The sequence below is a fragment of the Acipenser ruthenus genome, unplaced genomic scaffold, assembly GCF_902713425.1.
Source record: "Acipenser ruthenus unplaced genomic scaffold, fAciRut3.2 maternal haplotype, whole genome shotgun sequence".
NCBI classification, from domain to species: domain Eukaryota; kingdom Metazoa; phylum Chordata; class Actinopteri; order Acipenseriformes; family Acipenseridae; genus Acipenser; species Acipenser ruthenus.
The window spans coordinates 55,656-79,268 of NW_026708181.1; the positions used below are offsets into that span (position 1 = coordinate 55,656).

Genomic DNA, 23,613 nt, shown 5'->3' on the forward strand with positions numbered 1-23,613 from the left:
ATGCATTTGGTTGAAATGTGATTTAATTTTGCAGTTTCATGACAGCTAAAAGCAGAACAGATAAAACCAGGAAAACCTTTTTTTTTTTTTCAACATAATTTTGCAATTTGTTTTTCTGATATTTTTACATAAATATATAATATATAAAAGTGTAGTTTTTGAGTTAAATAGCAAATCCAGTCTGTTTCTAGTAATTCAAGTCTAGTTATAAAACTCCCCCCCACTTTAAAACTCCTCCCCCCCCCTTCCTTCAGTAAAACCAGTCTTCAGATCTCGTCTGTCTTCCTCCGTCTGTGTTCTCTGCTGCCTGCTCAGAAGCACGTGGGTTTGAGTTTCGCTCTTTTGTCCTCCTCCACTTTGTTCTTCTTGAGGGTCAGGGTTCAGAGTTCATAGTTCACAGGGGTCGTGGGTTCAGTCTGTCCCTGCCTCCCGCTGCTCCGCTCCGCACTCGCTTTCCTCCGGAATGTCATGCATCCTCTGGAATTCTGGGAATGACCAAGAAAGAATGAGGTCATCGCCTTTTATTATTGTTATTTTAAATTAGTGTTTCTGTTCAGTTTAGGAAACTTGATTATTTTTTTTAAACAGAGACAAAAAGTGGAACCCCTTGAAATCATGTTGTGTCGCTAAGGAAGGAGCTGAGGAACTGAATAAGAACCAAACAGACACAAAGAAACCTCACGTAGATCGTGTATCACGTAAATATGCGGGTCTGTTTCATGGACTGATTCCACTGTGTTGGGGTCAAAGGTGACTGGAAAACAACCTCTCACCTCTCGGACTGCTTGACCCTGTGGAGAGCTCGTCTGCTTCCTCCTCGTCCTCAGAGTTTGCTTCCGGGTCGCTGCAGTCTCCATGCACGCGCTGTGATTGGTCGGTCTGGTCCACGCCCTTGCCCAATGGCAGAGGAGCCCCCATGGCGGTGTCCCCCTCACTGCCTCTGCGCGCAGCCTGAGAGGTCGAAGGTGAAAGGGGACAGGTTAAACTGGAGCGATCGCAGAGAGAGAATCCCACAGCAAGGCAGGACTGATCGCAGCGGAAAGCTGTAACAGAATATAAACTAACTATCAAATGTTTTTTAAATGAGATTCTGCCATTTCTCATGACAAAACCAACCCAAGCCAGAAGCACTTGAGTGAGGAAAGGAAAGCAGGGGTTTCTGGGATCCAAAACCCCACCAGGGAGGGTTTCCCCCTCATTCGTAACTGTGGGGCAGTAGTGGCTGATTGACTGCCCCTCTATGGCCGTACCTGCCCCGCGCTGCCCTGCCTCAGCTCTCCCTCGTTGGGCAGGCTGTTCTGCCGGCTGTGCCTGGGTCTCTTGTCTGTCTCCTTCCCCTGCAGAATGTCCAGTTTGGCCTGCAGGGCGGCGCTGTGCTCCCGTAGCTCTCTGAGCTGCCTCTCGTTCTCTGCCCTGGCCCTCTCGCTGTCCCGCAGCCGGGCCTCACTGCCCCGGGTTCGAGAGAGCTCCTCCTGGATCAGCGAGTGCTGTCTCTGCAGCAGCACCAGCTCTGTGCCCCCCCCCAGGGCAGCATCGAGACCCCCGTCACGTGACAGGGAGCGGCTCAGCTTGTCCCGCCCCCTCTCTCCCCCAGCCACGCCCCCCGGCAGGGAGCAGCCTCTCTGGCAGAGCTCCAGCAGACTATCCTGCTGCAACACTGCGGCCTGCAGGGGGAGACAGAGAGTCAGAGAGAGAGAAGCAGGCTCACTCACACACACAGACAGACAGATAAGTCAGACACAAAGAGAGATGCACACATACAGACAGGATCATGATCCCTTTAAAACCTGAATCAATCTCAGCTGTGTAAACCCAAGGCAACACAGTCAGTGTGGAGCTCACTTCTCTACAGAGTATCAATGCCTACCTGCAGTGCGTGGAGCTTCACATTGAGGTTCACCAGCCTCTGAAACACCTCCTGCAAAACAAGCACACAGACTCAATACAGACAGAGAGGCAGGTCCACCCACACCCCCACACCCACACGCACACGCACACACACGCACACACACGCACACGCACACACACCCACGCACACACCCACGCACACGCACGCACCCACACACACACACACACACTCTGATCACAGTGACTGGCTCACTGAAGGCAGGGCAGAGACTCGTTACCTCACTGCTGGAATTCTCTTGCATTCGGTTTCCATTCCGATCCTGACCAAGGAAATAAAAAAATTAAAACAAACATGAACAGAAAGAAAATACAAACTTGCTAATGTAAAAGATAGAATAACAGTGTGGAAGGCAGTGGGTTTGAGTGGCTCACCCTGTGCTCCGGGTTCGAGTCTGTCCTGCAGAATACGTGGGTCCCATTGACCGACACTTCCTCTCCATCTAGATTATAAAAAAAAAAAAAACCACAGGAACATTTAGACACTACGAAAACAGATAGCGAGAGAGAGACAGAGACAGACAGATTGATACTCACTGGGTGCGAGGCTGGCCTGCCCCTCTGGCTCCCCCCTGTGGAGGCTGTGATTCTGGTCTCCAGTAACCGTCAGCTCTACTCCAGTTCCCACCAGCAGCTCTCCCAGTCTCTCCACTGAGAAGAAACAAAACAAAACACAAAACTGGACATGAAGCCGAACGCTCACTATCGCCCCCCGCGGGTGAGAGGGGCGTGGTATACATGTGAACGAGCAGGAGAATAAAAGAGCACAGTGTTATAAGATGCACTGGTACAGGGACTGGTATCGTGATAAGGAGCGAAACAAGATGAAGGTGTCTCCACTAGGAGTCAGTGTATCTGCCCCGGCATGCTCGCCCTCGTGGGTGGGTCTGGTGTACTTACCCTCACGGATAGCCTCCATGATGAGCTTCTCTCCGCGGGGGGCCTCGGGGGTCTCTGCTCGGAACAGGTTTCGGGTGTTGAGGCAGAGCGAGACCCCCTCCCCAGCCTGGACCTCCAGCACCTCTGAGAACAGGCTGACCCTCTCCTGCAGCAGCTCCACCAGCTCCCGGTCCTTCTGCTGGATAGCGCCTGAGAGGAGAGAAGGCGGAGGGGTTACACACGCAAACTAAATACTCAAAATAAAATCTAAAGTACTGTACTTTTATAGTTGTGGATTGAAAAATGACCAAACGCTCCCAGCCCATCCCAGCCCGGCCTCACCCCTGAGTTTGCGCAGCAGAGCCTCGTCTTCCGTCTCGATCAGAGGAAACTCCTCCCGACGAGGACAGCTGGGAGAGAGAGAGGAAAACAAGAGGGTCAGTTACCTGCTCAGGTGAGTGTCTCTACTTGCTGCCAGTCTCAGGTGTGTTTAGCAGAGTGTTTACCTGCCCAGGTGTGTGCATGGTGGGTTTACCTGCCCAGGTGTGTAGAGCGTGGTCTCAGGTGTGCACGGCTGTTCTTACCTGCTGACAGTCTGCTTGATGAGCTTCATCCAGGTGTTGCGGTCCTCGCGGGAGGCCGAGTGGATCTCGTACATCACCGGGGGGGTGGAGTCACAGATCAGGAACATGCCTCTCTCCTGGTTAGCGATGTCACGCACAATCAAGTTCTTCAGAGAAACCACAGGGGGCTTATCCTGGAAACAGAGCAACACCACATCAAACACACACTCACTCCCAGACTCACACACTCCCAGACTCGCACACTCCCAGACTCGCACACTCCCAGACTCACACACACTCGCACTGTCAGATATCTCAGACAGATCAGCCAAGCAGCAGCAGCAGCAGGGTCAGGCCTGGCAGTGTTTCAGTGTAATAAATGAGGCATCACTGACCCTGCGCTGTGCTATTCAGAGACTCCATGCACAATAAGAGACTCACCAGAATGGGGAAGGTGTATTTCTGGTCCTTCTCTTGTAGAAACACCAAGATATCTGTCATCAGCAAGACCTGGACATCTGCAACAAACCCACAAGCAAGGCATGAGACAGCGTGCAGGTGTATCAATGTGCGTGAGACAGCGTGCAGGTGTATCAGTGTGCGCAAGACAGCGTGCAGGTGTATCAGTGTGCGCGAGACAGCGTGCAGGTGTATCAGTGTGCGCGAGACAGCGTGCAGGTGTATCAGTGTGCGCGAGACAGCGTGCAGGTGTATCAGTGTGCGCGAGACAGCGTGCAGGTGTATCAGTGTGCGCGAGACAGCGTGCAGGTGTATCAGTGTGCGCGAGACAGCGTGCAGGTGTATCAGTGTGCGCGAGACAGCGTGCAGGTGTATCAGTGTGCGCGAGACAGCGTGCAGGTGTATCGGTGTGCGCGAGACAGCGTGCAGGTGTATCGGTGTGCGCGAGACAGCGTGCAGGTGTATCGGTGTGCGCGAGACAGCGTGCAGGTGTATCGGTGTGCGCGAGACAGCGTGCAGGTGTATCAGTGTGCGTGAGACAGCGTGCAGGTGTATCAGTGTGCATGAGACAGCGTGCAGGTGTATCAGTGTGCATGAGACAGCGTGCAGGTGTATCAGTGTGCGCGAGACAGCGTGCAGGTGTATCAGTGTGCGCGAGACAGCGTGCAGGTGTATCAGTGTGCGTGAGATAGCGCAATGTCTGGGGATCTCTCTGTCTGGGGGGGGCTTTGTCTGGGGGAGGGCTTTCTGTCCATTTCCTCACCCTTGAACCGGGAGCCAATCTTCCAGAGCAGGGGCCCCTCGTGCATCAGCCTCCTGCGCATGATCTCTCCACTGCGGAAGGCCCCACAACCCGGCACCGTGGTCTCGGCCCGGTTCCCCTGCACATTAGTCTCAGCCCGCGGGTCCAGGCGGGCATGGATCTCCTGCAGGCGCTGAGTCCTCTCCAGGTCATGGACCTCCTGATCCACTGAGCTGAGCAGCTCCCGGATCAGAACCAGGGCCTCCTTCAGGGCTGCAGCCTCCTCCTCATTACCTGAGATACAGCAACCCCACAGAGTGAGAGATAGAGAGAGATGTACACACACACAGCAAACCCACAGAGAGAGTCAGACACAGAGATACACACACACGTCAGACACTGAGAGAGACAGAGTCAGAGACACAGACAGAAAGAGACAGACAGATACACAGCGAACCAACAGCGTGAGAGTCAGAGACACACAGACTGACTGTGTGTGTGTGTGTGTGTGTGTCTCTCTCAGAGACACACAGACTGACTCTGTGTGTATGTGTGTGTCTCTCTCAGAGACACACAGACTGACTCTGTGTGTGTGTGTGTGTGTGTGTGTGTGTGTGTGTGTCTCTCTCTCAGAGACACACAGAGCAGTCTTGTTTCGTTTCCCTTACCTTTGGTGTTGTGCAGGATGCGGTCGATGAGGACGGGGTACTTGGTGACTCTCTGTGTGACGAGCAGGATGCACTCCTGAACACCGTGGCGACGCAACAGAGCCCCGCGACTCGCCCTCTGGAGAGAGAGACAGTGAGAGAGCGAGATACAGTGAGAGAGGCAGTGAGAGAGCGAGACACAGTGAGAGAGGCAGTGAGACAGCGAGACACAGTGAGAGAGGCAGTGAGACAGCGAGACACAGTGAGAGAGGCAGTGAGACAGCGAGACACAGTGAGAGAGGCAGTGAGACAGCGAGACACAGTGAGAGAGGCAGTGAGACAGCGAGACACAGTGAGAGGCAGGCGGGCAGGTGCACGCACAGACTCACCCTGATGAACTGCTGGAAGCGCTTGTCTCTGGCGAGGAGCTCCTTGTACTGCTTCACTGACTTGTTGTGTCGACTGCAGAACTCCACATAGGCCTTCCGCATCCTATCAGCACTGCAGCCAGAGAACTGAGGAGAGAGAGAGAGAGAGAGAGAGAGAGAGAGAGAGAGAGAGAGAGAGAAGGAGAGAGGAGAGAGGAGAGGTTAGCCATCCCTTATTGAACAGCTGTCTCCCATACATATGCTTGGATGTGTAACTTCAATCTCTTGCCCCCAGTGTGTGTACCTCAAATCCTCAGTTCATCCACAGTATATAAACACACAAAGTGCAATACTAAAATATGCCTAAAAATTCCTCTCCTCCTCGCCTCTCTGTACCTGTGACAGCAGGATGTCTCCGAGCTGTGTGATGATGAAGTTTCTCTGGCTGCCCTCGGCGAGCGACTCCTTCCTGCGGCGCAGCAGCTGCGACAGGAAGTTGACGTGGATGTCGGTGAGCTCGTCAAGGCAGGGGAACACAGCGTGGACGAGCGCGGGTTCGACCTGCAGCTCCTCCAGCATCCCCCTGCGGAACACCTCGGCCATGATCCTGAGAGTGCGCACATGGTGCAGCTCCGTCTGGATCAGCTCTGTAAAACATCAACCAATCAATCAATCAATACTGCAGCTCTGTAATACAGCAAGCAACCAATCAATACATCAACCAATCCATCAACCAACCAATCAATACATCAGTACTGCAGCTCCGTCTGGACCAGCTCTGTATCAGATCAGTATTGCAGGTAATGGCTGAGCTGTGGCACTATAGAGGAGCAGCACACAGGCAGTGTTGCAGGTAATGGCTGAGCTGCGGCTCTATAGAGGAGCAGCACACAGGCAGTGTTGCAGGTAATGGCTGAGCTGCGGCTCCTGTTCTCAGTCCTCACCGTAGATCACATCCTGCCTCTTCATCACGTCTTTGCGCTGCTGCTGCAGGAAGTTGGTGTCGACGGCCAGGCTCCAGGAGTCCGCCTCGAAATCCTCCCCCTCCGCCTCGAGCTCACTCAGCATCTGAGAGTAGAACTGCTCCCCTGAACCCAGGGAGAAGGAGGAGGGTCAATCACACACACCACACTACAGGGAGGGAGGAGGGTCAATCACACACACCACACTACAGGGAGGGAGGAGGGTCAATCACACACAGCACACTACAGGGAGGGAGGAGGGTCAATCACACACAGCACACTACAGGGAGGGAGGAGGGTCAATCACACACACAACACACTACAGGGAGGGAGGAGGGTCAATCACACACACAACACACTACAGGGAGGGAGGAGGGTCAATCACAGAGAACACACTACAGGGAGGGAGGAGGGTCAATCACACACACCACACTACAGGGAGGGAGGAGGGTCAATCACACACAGCACACTACAGGGAGGGAGGAGGGTCAATCACACACAGCACACTACAGGGAGGGAGGAGGGTCAATCACACACACAACACACTACAGGGAGGGAGGAGGGTCAATCACACACACAACACACTACAGGGAGGGAGGAGGGTCAATCACAGAGAACACACTACAGGGAGGGAGGAGGGTCAATCACACACACAACACTACAGGGAGGGAGGAGGGTCAATCACAGAGAACACACTACAGGGAGGGAGGAGGGTCAATCACACACACACAACACTACAGGGAGGGAGGAGGGTCAATCACAGAGAACACACTACAGGGAGGGAGGAGGGTCAATCACAGAGAACACACTACAGGGAGGGAGGAGGGTCAATCACACACAGCACACTACAGGGAGGGAGGAGGATCAATCACACACAGCACACTACAGGGAGGGAGGAGGGTCAATCACACACACACACACACAACACACTACAGGGAGGGAGGAGAGTCAATCACACACAACACACTACAGGGAGGGAGGAGGGTCAATCACACACACAACACACTACAGGGGGGGAGGAGGGTCAATCACACACACCACACTACAGGAAGGGAGGAGGGTCAATCACACACACACACAACACACTACAGGGAGGGAGGAGGGTCAATCACACACACAACACACTACAGGGAGGGAGGAGGGTCAATCACACACACAACACACTACAGGGAGGGAGGAGGGTCAATCACAGAGAACACACTACAGGGAGGGAGGAGAGTCAATCACACACACAACACACTACAGGGAGGGAGGAGGGTCAATCACAGAGAACACACTACAGGGAGGGAGGAGGGTCAATCACACACACAACACACTACAGGGAGGGAGGAGGGTCAATCACACACACAACACACTACAGGGAGGGAGGAGGGTCAATCACACACACAACACACTACAGGGAGGGAGGAGGGTCAATCACACACACAACACACTACAGGGAGGGAGGAGGGTCAATCACACACACAGCACACTACAGGGAGGGAGGAGGGTCAATCACACACACAACACACTACAGGGAGGGAGGAGGGTCAATCACACACACAGCACACTACAGGGAGGGAGGAGGGTCAATCACACACACAGCACACTACAGGGAGGGAGGAGGGTCAATCACACACACAACACACTACAGGGAGGGAGGAGGGTCAATCACACACAGCACACTACAGGGAGGGAGGAGGGTCAATCACACACACAACACACTACAGGGAGGGAGGAGGGTCAATCACACACAGCACACTACAGGGAGGGAGGAGGGTCAATCACACACACAACACACTACAGGGAGGGAGGAGGGTCAATCACACACAGCACACTACAGGGAGGGAGGAGGGTCAATCACACACACAACACACTACAGGGAGGGAGGAGGGTCAATCACACACAGCACACTACAGGGAGGGAGGAGGGTCAATCACACACACAACACACTACAGGGAGGGAGGAGGGTCAATCACACACACAACACACTACAGGGAGGGAGGAGGGTCAATCACACACAGCACACTACAGGGAGGGAGGAGGGTCAATCACACACAGCACACTACAGGGAGGGAGGAGGGTCAATCACAGACAACACACTACAGGGAGGGAGGAGGGTCAATCACACACACAACACACTACAGGGAGGGAGGAGGGTCAATCACACACACAACACACTACAGGGAGGGAGGAGGGTCAATCACACACAGCACACTACAGGGAGGGAGGAGGGTCAATCACACACACAACACACTACAGGGAGGGAGAGGGTCAATCACACACAGCACACTACAGGGAGGGAGGAGGGTCAATCACACACAGCACACTACAGGGAGGGAGGAGGGTCAATCACAGACAACACACTACAGGGAGGGAGGAGGGTCAATCACAGAACACACTACAGGGAGGGAGGAGGGTCAATCACACACAGCACACTACAGGGAGGGAGGAGGGTCAATCACAGAGAACACACTACTTTGATTTAGACCCGAGTTGAGTTAATTGGATTTGATTGAAGTTCATCTCTCCCTCTCCTCACCTTCATCGTTGAGGGACTCGATGGACATGGCTCTGTTTCTGAAGTTCAGTGAATCTGTGGACTGGGAGAGAATCCGACGCAGGCCAACGGAGCGTCTTCATTCAGATTCCTGAGAGAGAGAGAGAGAGAGAGAGAGAGAGAGAGAGAGGACAGAGAGAGAGAGAGAGAGAGAGAGAGAGAGGGTTGAGGAGAGAGAGAGAGAGAGAGGGAGAGGGAGAGAGAGAGAGAGAGAGAGAGAGAGGAGAGAGAGAGAGAGAGAGAGAGAGAGAGAGAGAGAGAGAGGAGAGAGAGAGAGAGAGAGAGAGAGAGAGAGAGAGAGAGAGAGAGAGAGGGAGAGAGAGGGGAGACAGAGAGAGAGAGAGAGAGAGAGAGAGAGAGAGAGAGAGAGAGAGAGAGAGAGAGAGAGAGAGAGAGAGAGAGAGAGAGAGCTTATTGAGCTTATAAAGCTTATTGAATTGAATTGAATTGAATTGAGAGAGAGAGAGGGAGGATTCCTGTTAGGTACACTGGAGAAAAACAAACAACAAAACCGTGACCAGGTTCAATTATACAATTGTTAGTTTCTTCTTCTTGTAGCTGGATTACCTGCATATACAATAGATCTAGTTTACAGAGCCCCCCCCTCCCCAATGCCCCTCCTCTCTCACACATGTAGCTGGATTGCGTGTGTGTGTGTGTGTGTATATATATATATATATATATATATATATATATATATATATATATATAAGGGCACAGTTGACAGCCCCTCTCCCTCTCGCTCACCCTGCGATGTTGTTGGTGGAGACGCTCTTGGAGAGCAGCCCTGATCGAACTCTGCGTGACCCCAGCAGGGACTGGCGTAAACTGTCCGAGGGATAGATGGCTGAGCTGGGGCGCTCCCTCACGTTCATGGGGGCTGTGAGGAGAGAAGGGAGACATCAAGAAGCTGATCAATCAGCAAACCCAACCAGCACTGCGTTCCTCCTCCCTCTCCCCCCCCTCCCCCCTCCTCCCTCCTCGTCCCCTCCCCCTCCCTCCCCGTTCACATTCACTTTGCAAATCAGCATCACATCCTGAGAACTTCTTAATATGAGTTTCAAGCAGCCCTGTGTCTCAGTAGCACTCTCAATCATGTCTAAACTACACAGCAGGTACAGCCCAGTGTAACCATTAATATGTCCCCCTGAACACTGGACCCTACTGGTGAGGAATCTCAAACAGGACTGCTAACAAACTATCTCTTGCAGTTCCAGGTAAGATCCACCAGAGAGCACTGCAGCCCTGGGAATGATTCTGTCATTTAGAACACCAGGAGCTTCATTCTTATTCTATAGAACTTCATTCTCATTCTATAGAACACCAGGAGCTCCATTCTCATTCTATAGACAGAACACTCAGACTCACTGTGTTCTGAAGATTTTCCTCTGTGATATTTTCTGTTAACACGAACACACCACACAAGGCTGTCAATGCAAACAGCTGACTTACACTTATTGCGAAGGGCCACATTCTGAATGGCTGAGCTGTTCCGCACCAGGGCTAACTTCTGCTGCTGAAAAAGAAAAACACAAACAAACACATAATGTGTTGTGATTGGTATTATCATGCTGTCCTGTGTGTATAATTCAGTGTTAATGCTGGTAAAGTCACGCTGTGTCACTGTGTGTATAATTCAGTGTTAATGCTGGTAAAGTCATGCTGTGTCACTGTGTGTATAATTCAGTGTTAATGCTGGTAAAGTCATGCTGTGTCACTGTGTGTATAATTCAGTGTTAATGCTGGTAAAGTCACGCTGTGTCACTGTGTGTATAATTCAGTGTTAATGCTGGTAAAGTCATGCTGTGTCACTGTGTGTATAATTCAGTGTTAATGCTGGTAAAGTCACGCTGTGTCACTGTGTGTATAATTCAGTGTTAATGCTGGTAAAGTCATGCTGTGTCACTGTGTGTATAATTCAGTGTCAATGCTGGTAAAGTCATGCTGTCCTGTGTGTATAATTCAGTGTTAATGCTGGTAAAGTCATGCTGTGTCACTGTGTGTATAATTCAGTGTTAATGCTGGTAAAGTCATGCTGTGTCACTGTGGCTCCTCCCGGCTTCAAGCTCCAGACTCACTTTCTGCTTCATCTTGGTGCAGTTCGGCAAGGTGTCCCGGCAGCGGTTGTGAATGGTGACATTGCAGGCTGCAAAACAGGAGGGGAGGATCAGAGAGAGAGAGAGAGACACACAGAGATACAGACACAGAGTTAGCAAGAGACAGACAAAGGGTGGAATTATTTTAATGCAAGATTCTGGGATTCACAGCGCTTAAAAAAGGATGTGGGGACAGCAGGGTGAGATACTCACACTAGCCCTGCTGCTGCTGCTGCTGCACCCAGTCCTGGGGTTCAGAGCTCCTCTCAATGAAGTCTACTATTATTAATATTGAAATGATCAGGAGCCAGGAGTTTGAGCAGGGTTAGAAACTCACACTAGCCCTGCTGCTGCTGCTGCTGCATCCAGTCCTGGGGTTCAGAGCTCCCCTCAATGAAGTCTAGTATTATTATTATTAATATTGAAATGATCAGGAGCCAGGAGTTTGAGCAGGGTTAGAAACTCACACTCGCCCTGCTGCTGCTGCTGCTGCATCCAGTCCTGGGGTTCAGAGCTCCTCTTGTTCAGGTGTATTATTGAAATGGGGAGAAGCAATCTATTTAACATTAAACTCCTGGCTCCTGATCATTTCGATACTATTCTTAATTGAGGGTGGCTCTGAAGCCCAGTTCCAGCAGGGCTATTAGAGGTGGAGTGGTGAGAGACCTCCCCTTTCCCTGTTGATCTTGGAGAAGTTTCACTTCCTGTCCACATCTCAGAGCAGACAGGAAACACAGCAAGGAGGGGGAGGGGGTTTCCAGTCTAGAGAGAGAGGGAGGGAGGGAGAGCAACAGAGAGAGCGAGGGAGAGAGCGAGGGAGAGAGGGAGGGAGAGCGAGGGAGAGAGAGAGGCAGAGAGAGAGAGAGAGGGAGAGCAACAGAGAGAGCGAGGCAGAGAGAGAGAGAAAGGGAGAGGGAGAGCAACAGAGAGTGCGAGGGAGAGAGGGAGAGGGAAAGAGAGAGAGAGGGAGAGAGAGGGAGAGCGAGAGCGAGGCAGAGAGCGAGAGTGAGAATGAGGCAGAGAGCGAGGGAGAGAGCGAGGCAGAGAGCGAGGCAGAGAGCGAGGGAGAGAGCGAGAGTGAGGTAGGGAGAGAGAGGGAGGAAGGGAGAGAGGGAGGGAGCAGTGGAGGCAGCAAACACAGAACCCTCTCCAGGAACAGCTCTATACTCCCGTCTGTAAAATTAACTCCCATGGTTTTTGTAAGGTACGAGAAAGCTTCCTGTTGCTGAGTCTATGTAGTTTCTAACAGACACTTAACACAACATAAAAAAGACAATGTTAGAATTCAAATATTTTACTTGGGTTAAGATTTTCAGCCTGGAGTATTCCACTGTTACTAACTCTGTTCTTAAGGCTAAATAAATGTATGTTACAAAACCTGAAGCAAAGAAGTTCAGCATTTCCATTTTATACTCCAGCAGTCAGGAAATGAATGAATGGCTATTTCTTGAAACGCACAACAGAAACACACTGCCGTGAATAAACTCTGTAGCTGCACTGAACACGACGAGGCCATGTGTGCTGGAACAGCACAAGCGGACAGACTCAGATATTTCATCTGCCTGATGTCAGCAGTTAAGATAGAAAAAGAAAAGAAGAAGAAAAGCAGAAAAACACACATGAGAATCAGCAGCTGCTGAAGTCACTTCCTAAAAAAACAGCAAACCCTGAAAAACTCAGGCAACAGCACCCCCTGCTGTCAGCAAAACCACTCGCACCTCCCTGCGCTTCACGATAAACACACACACTGACCTCCGAGGTCTTTGCATTCCCAGACACACAGGCCTTCCTCGTGACAAACTGGAATCAGGGCCGCCCTGGCTGTCTCTGCTACTGACGGTGTTATGGCAGGTGCGTGCAATCTGTGGCTGTGCCGTGTGTTCGTGTGATGCAGGCCTGCAGGACTTCCATGGAGGCGAGTTCAGCAACGCTCTCATTCCTACAGCCAGCGACTCTCTTCAAAGGGCTCCACTTTGTACGTTCTGTTTATGACTCGGAGCGCCACTAATACAGAGCTCTTTGTGCAGAGCTGACTTGTGGAAAGCTGTGGTATAGTTGCTGTGTGTGTGTGTCAGTGTGTGTAGGGATGGGTCTGTGTGTGTGTGTGTCAGTGTGTGTGTGTCAGTGCGTGTAGGGATGCGTGTGTGCGTGTGTTTAGTTAGTGCCCTGAAGCTGTAAGCAATTCAAACACACACTTGTCTCATTACACTGTGTACACCCGTCCTTCCCCGCACAGGACCCACACGCTCTGATGCTGAAGAGCAGTTCATGAGTTTGTCCTTCTCTTTCTAATAAGGTGAAGCGAGACGTGTGTGCAGAGTGTCCCTTATTAATGATCATTCTGCACAGTCTGAGCAGCCGCGTGTCCACAAGATAGCATCTCTTATAACAATTCGAGGGACCCCCCCCCCCCCACACACACACACACAGACACACACACACACACGCAGACACACACACACACACAGACACACACACACACACACACGCACGCACGCACACACACACACACACACACACACGCACGCACGCACGCACGCACGCACACACACAGACACACACACACACACCCACCCACACACAGACACACACACACACAGACACACACACACACACACGCACGCACACACGCACGCACACACACACACAAAACTATGAAAACGTTTGACAAAAGGAAAGTGCTTTTATCGACTCACGATAAGGCAGAGTTCAACGTACTGCCCTGATCTCGCTGCGTCTGTCTGAGGAAGGAGGGGGACAGACTGCTTTATAATACCATGATCTAAGCTCCTTCAAGTCTCGGATTCTTTTTTTCTTCGAAGGCATTATGGTTTAGCAATAGTGATAAAGTGTTGCAGATTTAGCTGGCTTCTAAAGAGATTCAGCACTAGCTGGGGAGCAGCCAGCCTCAATATTAACAGCGTTCAGCCTGGCTGTGGGGGAGGAGTGAAGGAATCACTTTTGTAATCCAAGCACGTCAGGGTTTATTAACATGTAGTTTCAATTCTGTTTTTTTTGTTTTTTTTTTAAATTGCAAAGCTCTCCTTTCGTACCCTCCCTCGCCTCTCTGTTTCTCTCCCTCTGTTTCTCTTCCACCCACCTGTTTTTTCCAGCAGATTTATGACTCTTGATGTTTAAAGGAAGTGACCTGCAATATGATCCTGCATGAAGATTTCAACAGCCTGCTTTTCAAAGAGTCTAACCCAGCCACACTGCCTCCCTGCCCCTCGAACTCACACTCCCTGCATGAAGATATCAACAGCCTGCTTTTCAAAGAGTCTAACCCAGCCACACTGCCTCCCTGCCCCTCGAACTCACACTCCCTGCATGAAGATATCAACAGCCTGCTTTTCAAAGAGTCTAACCCAGCCACACTGCCTCCCTGCCCCTCGAACTCACACTCCCTGCATGAAGATATCAACAGCCTGCTTTTCAAAGAGTCTAACCCAGCCACACTGCCTCCCTGCCCCTCGAACTCACACTCCCTGCATGAAGATATCAACAGCCTGCTTTTCAAAGAGTCTAACCCAGCCACACTGCCTCCCTGCCCCTCGAACTCACACTCCCTGCATGAAGATATCAACAGCCTGCTTTTCAAAGAGTCTAACCCAGCCACACTGCCTCCCTGCCCCTCGAACTCACACTCCCTGCATGACGATTTCAACAGCCTGCTTTTCAAAGAGACTAACCCAGCCACACTGCCTCCCTGCCCCTCGAACTCACACTCCTGGGAGACCAACTTGTCAAGAAAAAAAAACTATATATATATATATATATATATATATAATTCCATTTAGCCAACTCTCTAATGTGTGGCCAATAACGTTGCACAGTAAAGTAGGGGAGAAGCTTGAAAGCCCTGCAGTGCAGAATGAGTTGCATGCAGTGGCAGAGTCCTGTCTATCAAGCCCAGTCCTTCACCAGGCATGCCAGCACAGCAATGCAGCACAGAGCTGGTATTGTGCAGAGCGTGTGGGCGACCCCTGCAATAACAATCCACCCACCACCTCCATCAGAGCGAGAACGAGTTCACACTGAGCACGCACAGCCCTTAACCCTTTCACTGCCGCTTCCTTCAGGTTTATTAATCCTGAACACTTCTACTGCCAGCTCCCCCGAGTCTAATCGTTTCACAAAGGGATCGCATCTACTGTACGACTGCAGAAAACTCTTAGAAAAACACGACCGACACGAAAAACGCCTTCTTATTGAGATAGAAAATCAGAAGCCGTGAGAGATTTCTGCTGCCGTTCTCCTCGATTCGGAGTGAAGCCACAGGGCTTTCAACACACTGCTGCAGAAAACCCTCCCTCTGTGTTGAAGAGTATGATTAGAGCCGTTATGATATCAGACAGCTGTCTGAAATGCACAAGCTGGTGTTGGAAGGGTTGCAGAGCAGAGAGGAGGAGGAGGAGGAGGGAGAGAGGAGGGAGGGAGGGAGGTGAAAGGCTGTGTAAACATTAAACACGGAGCTGTATTGAATGTTGCCTCGTTCTGTACTGCGCTGCAACAGAGGCTGGGATTGTTTAGACAGCTGGAATGAAATATTGTATAGAGCTGCTGTTTTAGTTCTGAACTCCTCCCTCTCTCGCTCTCTGCAGTTTGTCAGCAGTTGCCGTCGCGGAGGTGAGAGTCAGTCTCTGGTTCACACAGCTGCTCAGCTCTCTACACAAGGAGCTCTTGTAACACTGAAGCAAGACTGGCACACGGAGGCATTGTGCGGTGCAGAGGAGAGAGAGAGAGAGGGAGAGAGAGAGGGAGGGAGGGAGAGAGAGAGAGGGGTATAGGAACTTGCTTTGAACTGTGCAGATGTCATTTATAATAGAGAAAATGATTTGCATAATGTTTGCAAACAGCAAAGCACAAGTCAAGCTCAGATGAAACAGCTGCTCAGAGTAATCTACTTCTTATTCTAAATACGCATGCGGTGAATGGGGCAGTGTGGGGCAGTCCAGGGCTGTGAAATGCTCTGATGAAATCACAAAGCTGCCAGCTGGTACATGAGTTTCACTCCGAATACCCCTGAGCTCTGAAGCTCTGTATCCCGACTCCTGTGTGTGAGTCACAGTGAAGAGCGGACCGCTCCCTGATAGGAGGTGAAGCACACAGTACACACTGACACACACACACACTGAGATGCACACAGTACACACTGAGACACACACACTGACACACACACACACTGATACACACACGGAGATACACACACACACTGTGTGTGAGTGACGAGTGGACCACTCCCTGAAACACACAGTACAGGAAACAGCTCAGTGAAAACACCAAACACGACACACACACACTGACGCACACGCACACACACTGACGCACACACGCTGGGTGTCACTCACTAGGGCAGCTCAGCGCCTCCTTGGCAGTGATGCTCTTGTTGCATGCGGAGCACAGCGTGGTTCCTGACACTGTGATCGAGGTGAAGAGGTGTCCGTTGGTGTAGCGTGCCTCCCTCTCCCTCGCCTCCTTCTCCCTCTCCTTCATGCGCTCCTTCTCTTTATTCTGCACAGGAACAAACGCAATGAAAACGGGACACACTCCGCATCACTATCAGGGTCTAGTGCTGTATATTATAAAGACATTTCGGAGGGCTGGATCGCATCAATATCAGGGTCTAGTGCTGTATATTATAAAGACATTCCAGAGGGCTGGATCTCATCACTATCAGGGTCTAGTGCTGTATATTATAAAGACATTTCGGAGGGCTGGATCTCATCACTCTCAGGGTCGAGTGCTGTATATTATAAAGACATTTCAGAGGGCTGGATCGCATCAATATCAGGGTCTAGCGCTGTATATTATAAAGACATTTCAGAGGGCTGGATCGCATCACTATCGGGGTGTAGTGCTATATATTATAAAGACATTTCAGAGGGCTGGATCGCATCAATATCAGGGTCTAGTGCTGTATATTATAAAGACATTTCAGAGGGCTGGATCGCATCAATGTCAGGGTCTAGTGCTGTATATTATAAAGACATTTCAGAGGGCTGGATCGCATCAATATCAGGGTCTAGTGCTGTATATTATAAAGACATTTCAGAGGGCTGGATCGCATCAATATCAGGGTCTAGTGCTGTATATTATAAAGACATTTCAGAGGGCTGGATCGCATCACTCTCAGGGTCGAGTGCTGTATATTATAAAGACATTTCGGAGGGCTGGATCGCATCACTATCAGGGTCTAGTGCTATATATTATAAAGACATTTCAGAGGGCTGGATCGCATCAATATCAGGGTCTAGTGCTATATATTATAAAGACATTTCGGAGGGCTGGATCGCATCACTCTCGGGGTCGAGTGCTGTATATTATATATTGTTAGGTATGACTCTCCGCTATGCACTCCTGCACTGTATGAATTCGAAGTTGAAGTCGGGGACAATCTGCCCATTTCTGAAACAAAGAAACACAAAGCTTTGACTTTTTTAAACAGGAAGCTAACTGCTAACTTCCTCTTTTCGGTTGCCTTGGATACAGTGTTTATATTGCAAAACCTGCACAGAAAATCAAAAAAACAAACATCATTTGTCAGTGTCTAGTTACAGGAGCAATAGCACCCCCCCCCCCAAGCAATAGCACCCCCCCCCTCCAAGGCGTGCTTATCCAGACTGTATCCCTGATCAGGGACACATGCAGATCCCATTAGCAGCTCCTGTAACACAATATGAAGCAGGAGCAGCTCAGTTCATTTCAGTGGCCAGGGACTCAACCGCAGGAGCCGCCTCCTCCCTTGCTCTGTTTGGTTTTCATGCACTCCCAAAATACTGTGCAAAATCCCAGACTGCACTGCAAAGAAGGCAGAAACGCGCAAGTGGGCTTCCGAAAGATTCAATACACATGGAATAAGCCAGCAGCCACGTTTTCAATCCTAACACTGCACCTGAGTAACAGAGGAGCCGTCTCAACCCCAGGGAGCTTTCAGAGACTGCTCCAATTCTTTACAAGTCACTTGACTTTCTTTCTTTGTTTCATTCTCCCACTCACTCTATCCCATGGGGGCCTCATGCAGGCGTGTCCTGGGGAGAGGAGATCAAAGGAGAGGGAGGGAGCAATATTAACCCTTTGGGGGCCAGTTGCTTTTGCCCTGTCAGTAGAAGATCTTCTTGAAGGCTGCAGATGAACAGCAGAATAGAATCCGATACAGACTCTGTGTTACAACATGCACTCTGTGTGACACTGAAGGCACCCGACTGTATTCATCTCAGCAGCAGACTCCCAGGCAGATGGCTGAGATTGTGTTAGTCTGCAGTGCCAGGTGTCTCACTGATCTGCTTTGTAGAAACAGGACCGTCTTCCTGGGAAACAGGGTTCCAGTTACAGGACTCGACAAAGACAACAAATAATCCAGAAGTGAAACACAAAGATGAATACGAATTCCTGCTCCGCGCTGTCATTGTGTGTGAAGACAGTTTAACACTGAAACACAGGAGCAGCCCAGAGAAAATGTGCACACACACACACACACACACACACACACACACACACACACACACACACACTGCAGCCCAGTGAAACTGCACACCTGTCTATCCTGCACACACACACACACTACAGCCCAGTGAAACTGCACACCTGTCTATCCTGCGAGCACACACACACACTGCAGCCCAGTGAAACTGCACACCTGTCTATCCTGCACACACACACACACACACACACACACACACACACACACACTGCAGCCCAGTGAAACTGCACACCTGTCTATCCTGCACACACAATGCAGCCCTGTCTGAGCCGGGAGTCACACACACCACTCCTGTGTGATTGTCCAGCGCTCTCAATGGCTCTGTTGTGTTCACTGCTCTTCACAGTGAAACTCCATCCTCTTATTAATGCTTTTCAAGCTTCAACCTTCAAAAGGTGCTTTTATAGCTTAACCAAACCCACCCTGCTACTCATTATCCAAACCCTTAGTTAAAGAATCACTCCTCTCTCTCTCTCTCTCTCTCTCTCTAATTCAATAAGCCCTTCCTTCTCTCCCCCTCCTCCTCTCAATGCTGTAATTCAGTCACGGCTCCCTGTGACTGCAGCGCACTCTTGATATTAAACAGACCCGATTCTGAGACGGCTTCCCAGCCACAGACCCCCCGGCGCAGGCTGATAACACATCGAACAGCCATGACCTGAGCTGCTGGAAACAGTCACTCAGAAACAAACGGGCTGCTTGGTCTGACCCATGCCATGCCAAGAGACTGCAGGACTTCAAACTGCACTCCCCCTGCTGCTGCTGCTGCTGCACCCAGTCCTGGGGCTCAGAGCTCCCCTCAATGAAGTCTAGTATTATTATTATTATTATTATGATTATTATTATTATTGCAATGATCAGGAGCCAGGAGTTTGAGCAGGGTTACAAACTCACACTAGCCCTGCTGCTGCTGCTGCTGCTGCTGCTGCACCCAGTCCTGGGGCTCAGAGCTCCCCTCAATGAAGTCTATTATTATTATTATTATTATTATTATTATTATTATTATTATTATTATTATTGCAATGATCAGGAGCCAGGAGTTTGAGCAGGGTTACAAACTCACACTAGCCCTGCTGCTGCTGCTGCTGCTGCACCCAGTCCTGGGGTTCAGAGCTCCCCTCAATGAAGTCTATTATTATAAATATTGAAATGATCAGGAGCCAGGAGTTTGAGCAGGGTCAGAAACTCACACTAGCCCTGCTGCTGCTGCACCCAGTCCTGGGGTTCAGAGCTCCCCTCAATGAAGTCTAGTATTATAAATATTGAAATGATCAGGAGCCAGGAGTTTGAGCAGGGTTAGAAACTCACACTCGCCCTGCTGCTGCTGCTGCTGCTGCACCCAGTCCTGGGGCTCAGAGCTCCCCTCAATGAAGTCTAGTATTATTAATATTGAAATGATCAGGAGCCAGGAGTTTGAGCAGGGTCAGAAACTCACACTAGCCCTGCTGCTGCTGCACCCAGTCCTGGGGTTCAGAGCTCCCCTCAATGAAGTCTAGTATTATAAATATTGAAATGATCAGGAGCCAGGAGTTTGAGCAGGGTTAGAAACTCACACTAGCCCTGCTGCTGCTGCACCCAGTCCTGGGGTTCAGAGCTCCCCTCAGTGAAGTCTAGTATTATTATTATTAATATTGAAATGATCAGGAGCCAGGAGTTTGAGCAGGGTTAGAAACTCACACTAGCCCTGCTGCTGCTGCGCCCAGTCCTGGGGTTCAGAGCTCCCCTCAATGAAGTCTAGTATTATTATTATTTAAATGATCAGGAGCCTGGAGTTTAAGCTAATAAAAAGAAACAAGTCCGTTTTTATTTTTTTGTCTTTGCTTTGGACAACGTGATAACAAGCCAGGCTTTGTTGAGTTTGAACTTGTTATGAAACCCGAAAGATAGCCCCCTAATCAGATAGACAGTAAAGTCAAGTCATTTCCTTCACCCTCGTGATAAAGCTCCCATGCAGTCATTGCTTTGCAGCGCTGCGAGTCCTGCTCTGGTAATACTGAGACACTCTGTGACTCCTGGCAGCAGGAGTCTCATTCACTGTCCTCCATTCTGGAGGCATTAACATTCACAGAGAGCTCAGCAAAGCGTCACTAAACCATTTGAAACAGGATCTCTGGAACAGCTGGCTTAAGCAATGCAAATAGAAATTCAACACAGGTACACTGCGAGTGGTGTCCAGAGCGTTGTGTGGGAGATGAGAGGGAGGAGAGAGGGGGAGAGGTAGAGGGAGAAGGACAGGAGAGTATGGGCGCTTTCCTAAAGAGGATGCGAAGTGCGTTTCCTTATTCAAATGATTCTTAAGACAATGCACAGATGGGGAGGCACATAAGAAGGACCTGCGCTGCTATTGGGAACACATCGGAAATAAAGAACTAATGAACTTCTACCTTCATTTCAGTGCCGCTGAAGGCATTGTGCTTCGAGTGTTTGAACTTTGATGTCTGCAGTGTGGGCAGTTTGGAGAAGTTCCATTATCATCTCTCTTCACTATGAATCAACAGTGCTGTACCTACACAGTGCTCTAAAAACACCCACTGATCCTCCTTCACATTGCACTGACTGACGCAGGAACCTGACCAGACCATTTCTCACACACACAGACGGGTGAGTGATCGTGTGTTTATAATTGTGAGAGCATTAGACACACAGACAGACCCACACACTAGAATGAAAGCGCTGTTCTGGTTTGCATGCCTGTGTAATTACACAGGCTTCACAAAGCGTAATGTACCAGGCAAAGCAAAGCTCTAACTACATGGAGAAGTGCCGGAACTCAAACAGTTCCACAAGCACTGCTTGAAATGAACTCCGTGGCAAAACAATGACCCTGTCTGAACAAAAACAGCAAAGAGCTCTGACTTCCAATCCTCAAAGCACTGAGGTTACATGAAACACAAACAGCTGCAAATCACAATGGAACTGAAGACTGAGCTTCACTATAATGCACAGGCCTGAACAGCTGGGCAGAATGAAAGTGTTCAAGTTAAACTGGAAGGAGCCCCTGCTGTTGAGTTTCAGAATAGAGGGGTCTGACTCTGTACCCCCCTCCCTCCCTCAGCAGACCCTAACAAACCCCCCCGGAGTTCCCTCAATGTCCCGCCCAGAACACACTGGCACTGCTCTGTTTTTCTGAGTCTACCTGTGAAACATGATCTCTGTACACGAGGCTCCGCTACTGCCTTAACATTCCCTGCGGCTTCCACTCAAAACAAGAGCAGCATCTGTATCCAGCTGCTAGACTCCTTCTACAATATATTATGTAATATACAGCACTAGACCCTGATATTGATACAATACAGCCCTTTGAAATGTCTTTATAATATATAGCACTAGACTCTGATATTGATGCGATCCAGCCCTCTGAAATGTCTTTATAATATATAGCACTAGACCCTGATATTGATGAGATCCAGCCCTCTGAAATGTCTTTATAATATACAGCACTAGACCCTGATGTTGATGCGATCCTGCCCTCTGAAATGTCTTTATAATATATAGCACTAGACCCTGATAGTGATGCGATCCAGCCCTCTGAAATGTCTTTATAATATATAGCACTACACCCTGATATTGATGCAGCGCCTTTACGAATAAACACGGGCCACTCTCTGCTCTGTTTGACACAGACATCACACTTTAGCCCAGTTGGAAAGTCGACTGGCCCCTGGGCGCTGTAACGCAATAACGATGCATCACGCTGTGCTGATAGAAACGTCCCAATAGCCCGGCAGGGTGTCTGGGTGGAAGTGTCGGACTGCGCTGCTGGATGCCTCGTGTGAAACAGCTTTCCGTTCATCATCCCGCAGATACAGCACTGGGAGAGATGCGTTCCCGACGGCATGGGAAACGTGTCGTGGCTCAAACTTCACGGCAGTCTCTCAACAGCGTGCGCTGCACAGTCTACGGGGAAGTACAGTCGCTATTGCAATACACAATGGAAACCCCGAAGCAGTACTCTACCCTCCCCCAGGCAAAAACAGCAACTCTGTAGCATTTCGCAACAAACCCTTTTTAACAATGTAACTACACTCTGTGAAGTGGAATCACAGAGAGATTCCTAGACAACTCGGACCGATTTGTTTATAAAAACACTTTTATAATTAAATCCACACCGCGTTTCGTTTCTCTCTCTCTCTCTCTTTTTTTTTTTTTAACGGCACACAAACTCGGACCTACCTTCAATCCGATTTCTTTCATTCGCTCCTGTCGGGTCTTCGGCAGACTTTCAATAATCCTAGACATGATCTAGTCTTTATAACGCAAGATCTGTATTAAATCCCACACTGTTAAATCAATCCAGCTTTTGTTTTTGGTTCCAGATACTCCAGAGGAAGAGAAATGCAGAATATGAAATAAAGACGAAACCCACACGCTGTATTTGTATCGTTCTATATACGGAACCCACACGCTGTATTTGTATCGTTATATATACGGAACCCACACGCTGTATTTGTATCGTTCTATATATATTTATTTATAAATCCCTCTTCGCATCTGCTCTTGTGCTGCTCGTGTGCTTGGATTTTGTAACAGGAAGTTTGAAGCTCTCCGCCGCTGTTCCAAATTCGACAGAAATCTTTTCGAAGCCCCGCCCCCAGACCTGTACATCAACACGCCCCCCCTTTTTTTAAGCACCATCATTAAATTGCTGCAACCTCTTGAAATGTCCACGTGAATCTCTCCCAGCGTGTTGTTTTTTTTGGCCACGCTTCCTCCCCTAACATTGAGTGCAGTGTCTGTGTCGAATTGAACGAGGCACGCTGCTTTGAGGCATAATAAAATCCACACACTACGTGGAAGATATTTTATATACCATCAACACATGTGGAGAAATGACTTCCCTATTGCCACATTGCATAGAGTGTTGCAAATTCGAAAGGTCATGTTTCTAGTTTGCATTCCTTTTTTAAAAGTGAGTGCCATCTTTAGTAATTCTCTTGACATCCCTATCTGTGCTTTACAATGCTTCCCTATGC

General features: G+C 49.8%; 1 protein-coding gene across 1 annotated transcript; it reads right to left on the reverse strand.

Moving 5' to 3' along the window:
* Nucleotides 1–5: 5 nt before the first annotated feature.
* Nucleotides 6–23,237, reverse strand: LOC131729958 (rho guanine nucleotide exchange factor 2-like). The gene is given in 23 exon segments (XM_059020205.1): nucleotides 6–485; nucleotides 774–951; nucleotides 1,251–1,664; nucleotides 1,868–1,918; nucleotides 2,127–2,168; nucleotides 2,281–2,348; nucleotides 2,443–2,556; nucleotides 2,806–2,994; nucleotides 3,127–3,194; nucleotides 3,369–3,541; nucleotides 3,789–3,865; nucleotides 4,570–4,842; nucleotides 5,217–5,334; nucleotides 5,585–5,710; nucleotides 5,960–6,210; nucleotides 6,508–6,651; nucleotides 9,047–9,133; nucleotides 9,136–9,155; nucleotides 9,812–9,944; nucleotides 10,517–10,580; nucleotides 11,143–11,210; nucleotides 16,509–16,671; nucleotides 22,814–23,237. Coding segments are annotated over 23 exon segments (2,961 nt in total). The 5' UTR covers nucleotides 22,880–23,237; the 3' UTR covers nucleotides 6–411.
* Nucleotides 23,238–23,613: the final 376 nt, after the last annotated feature.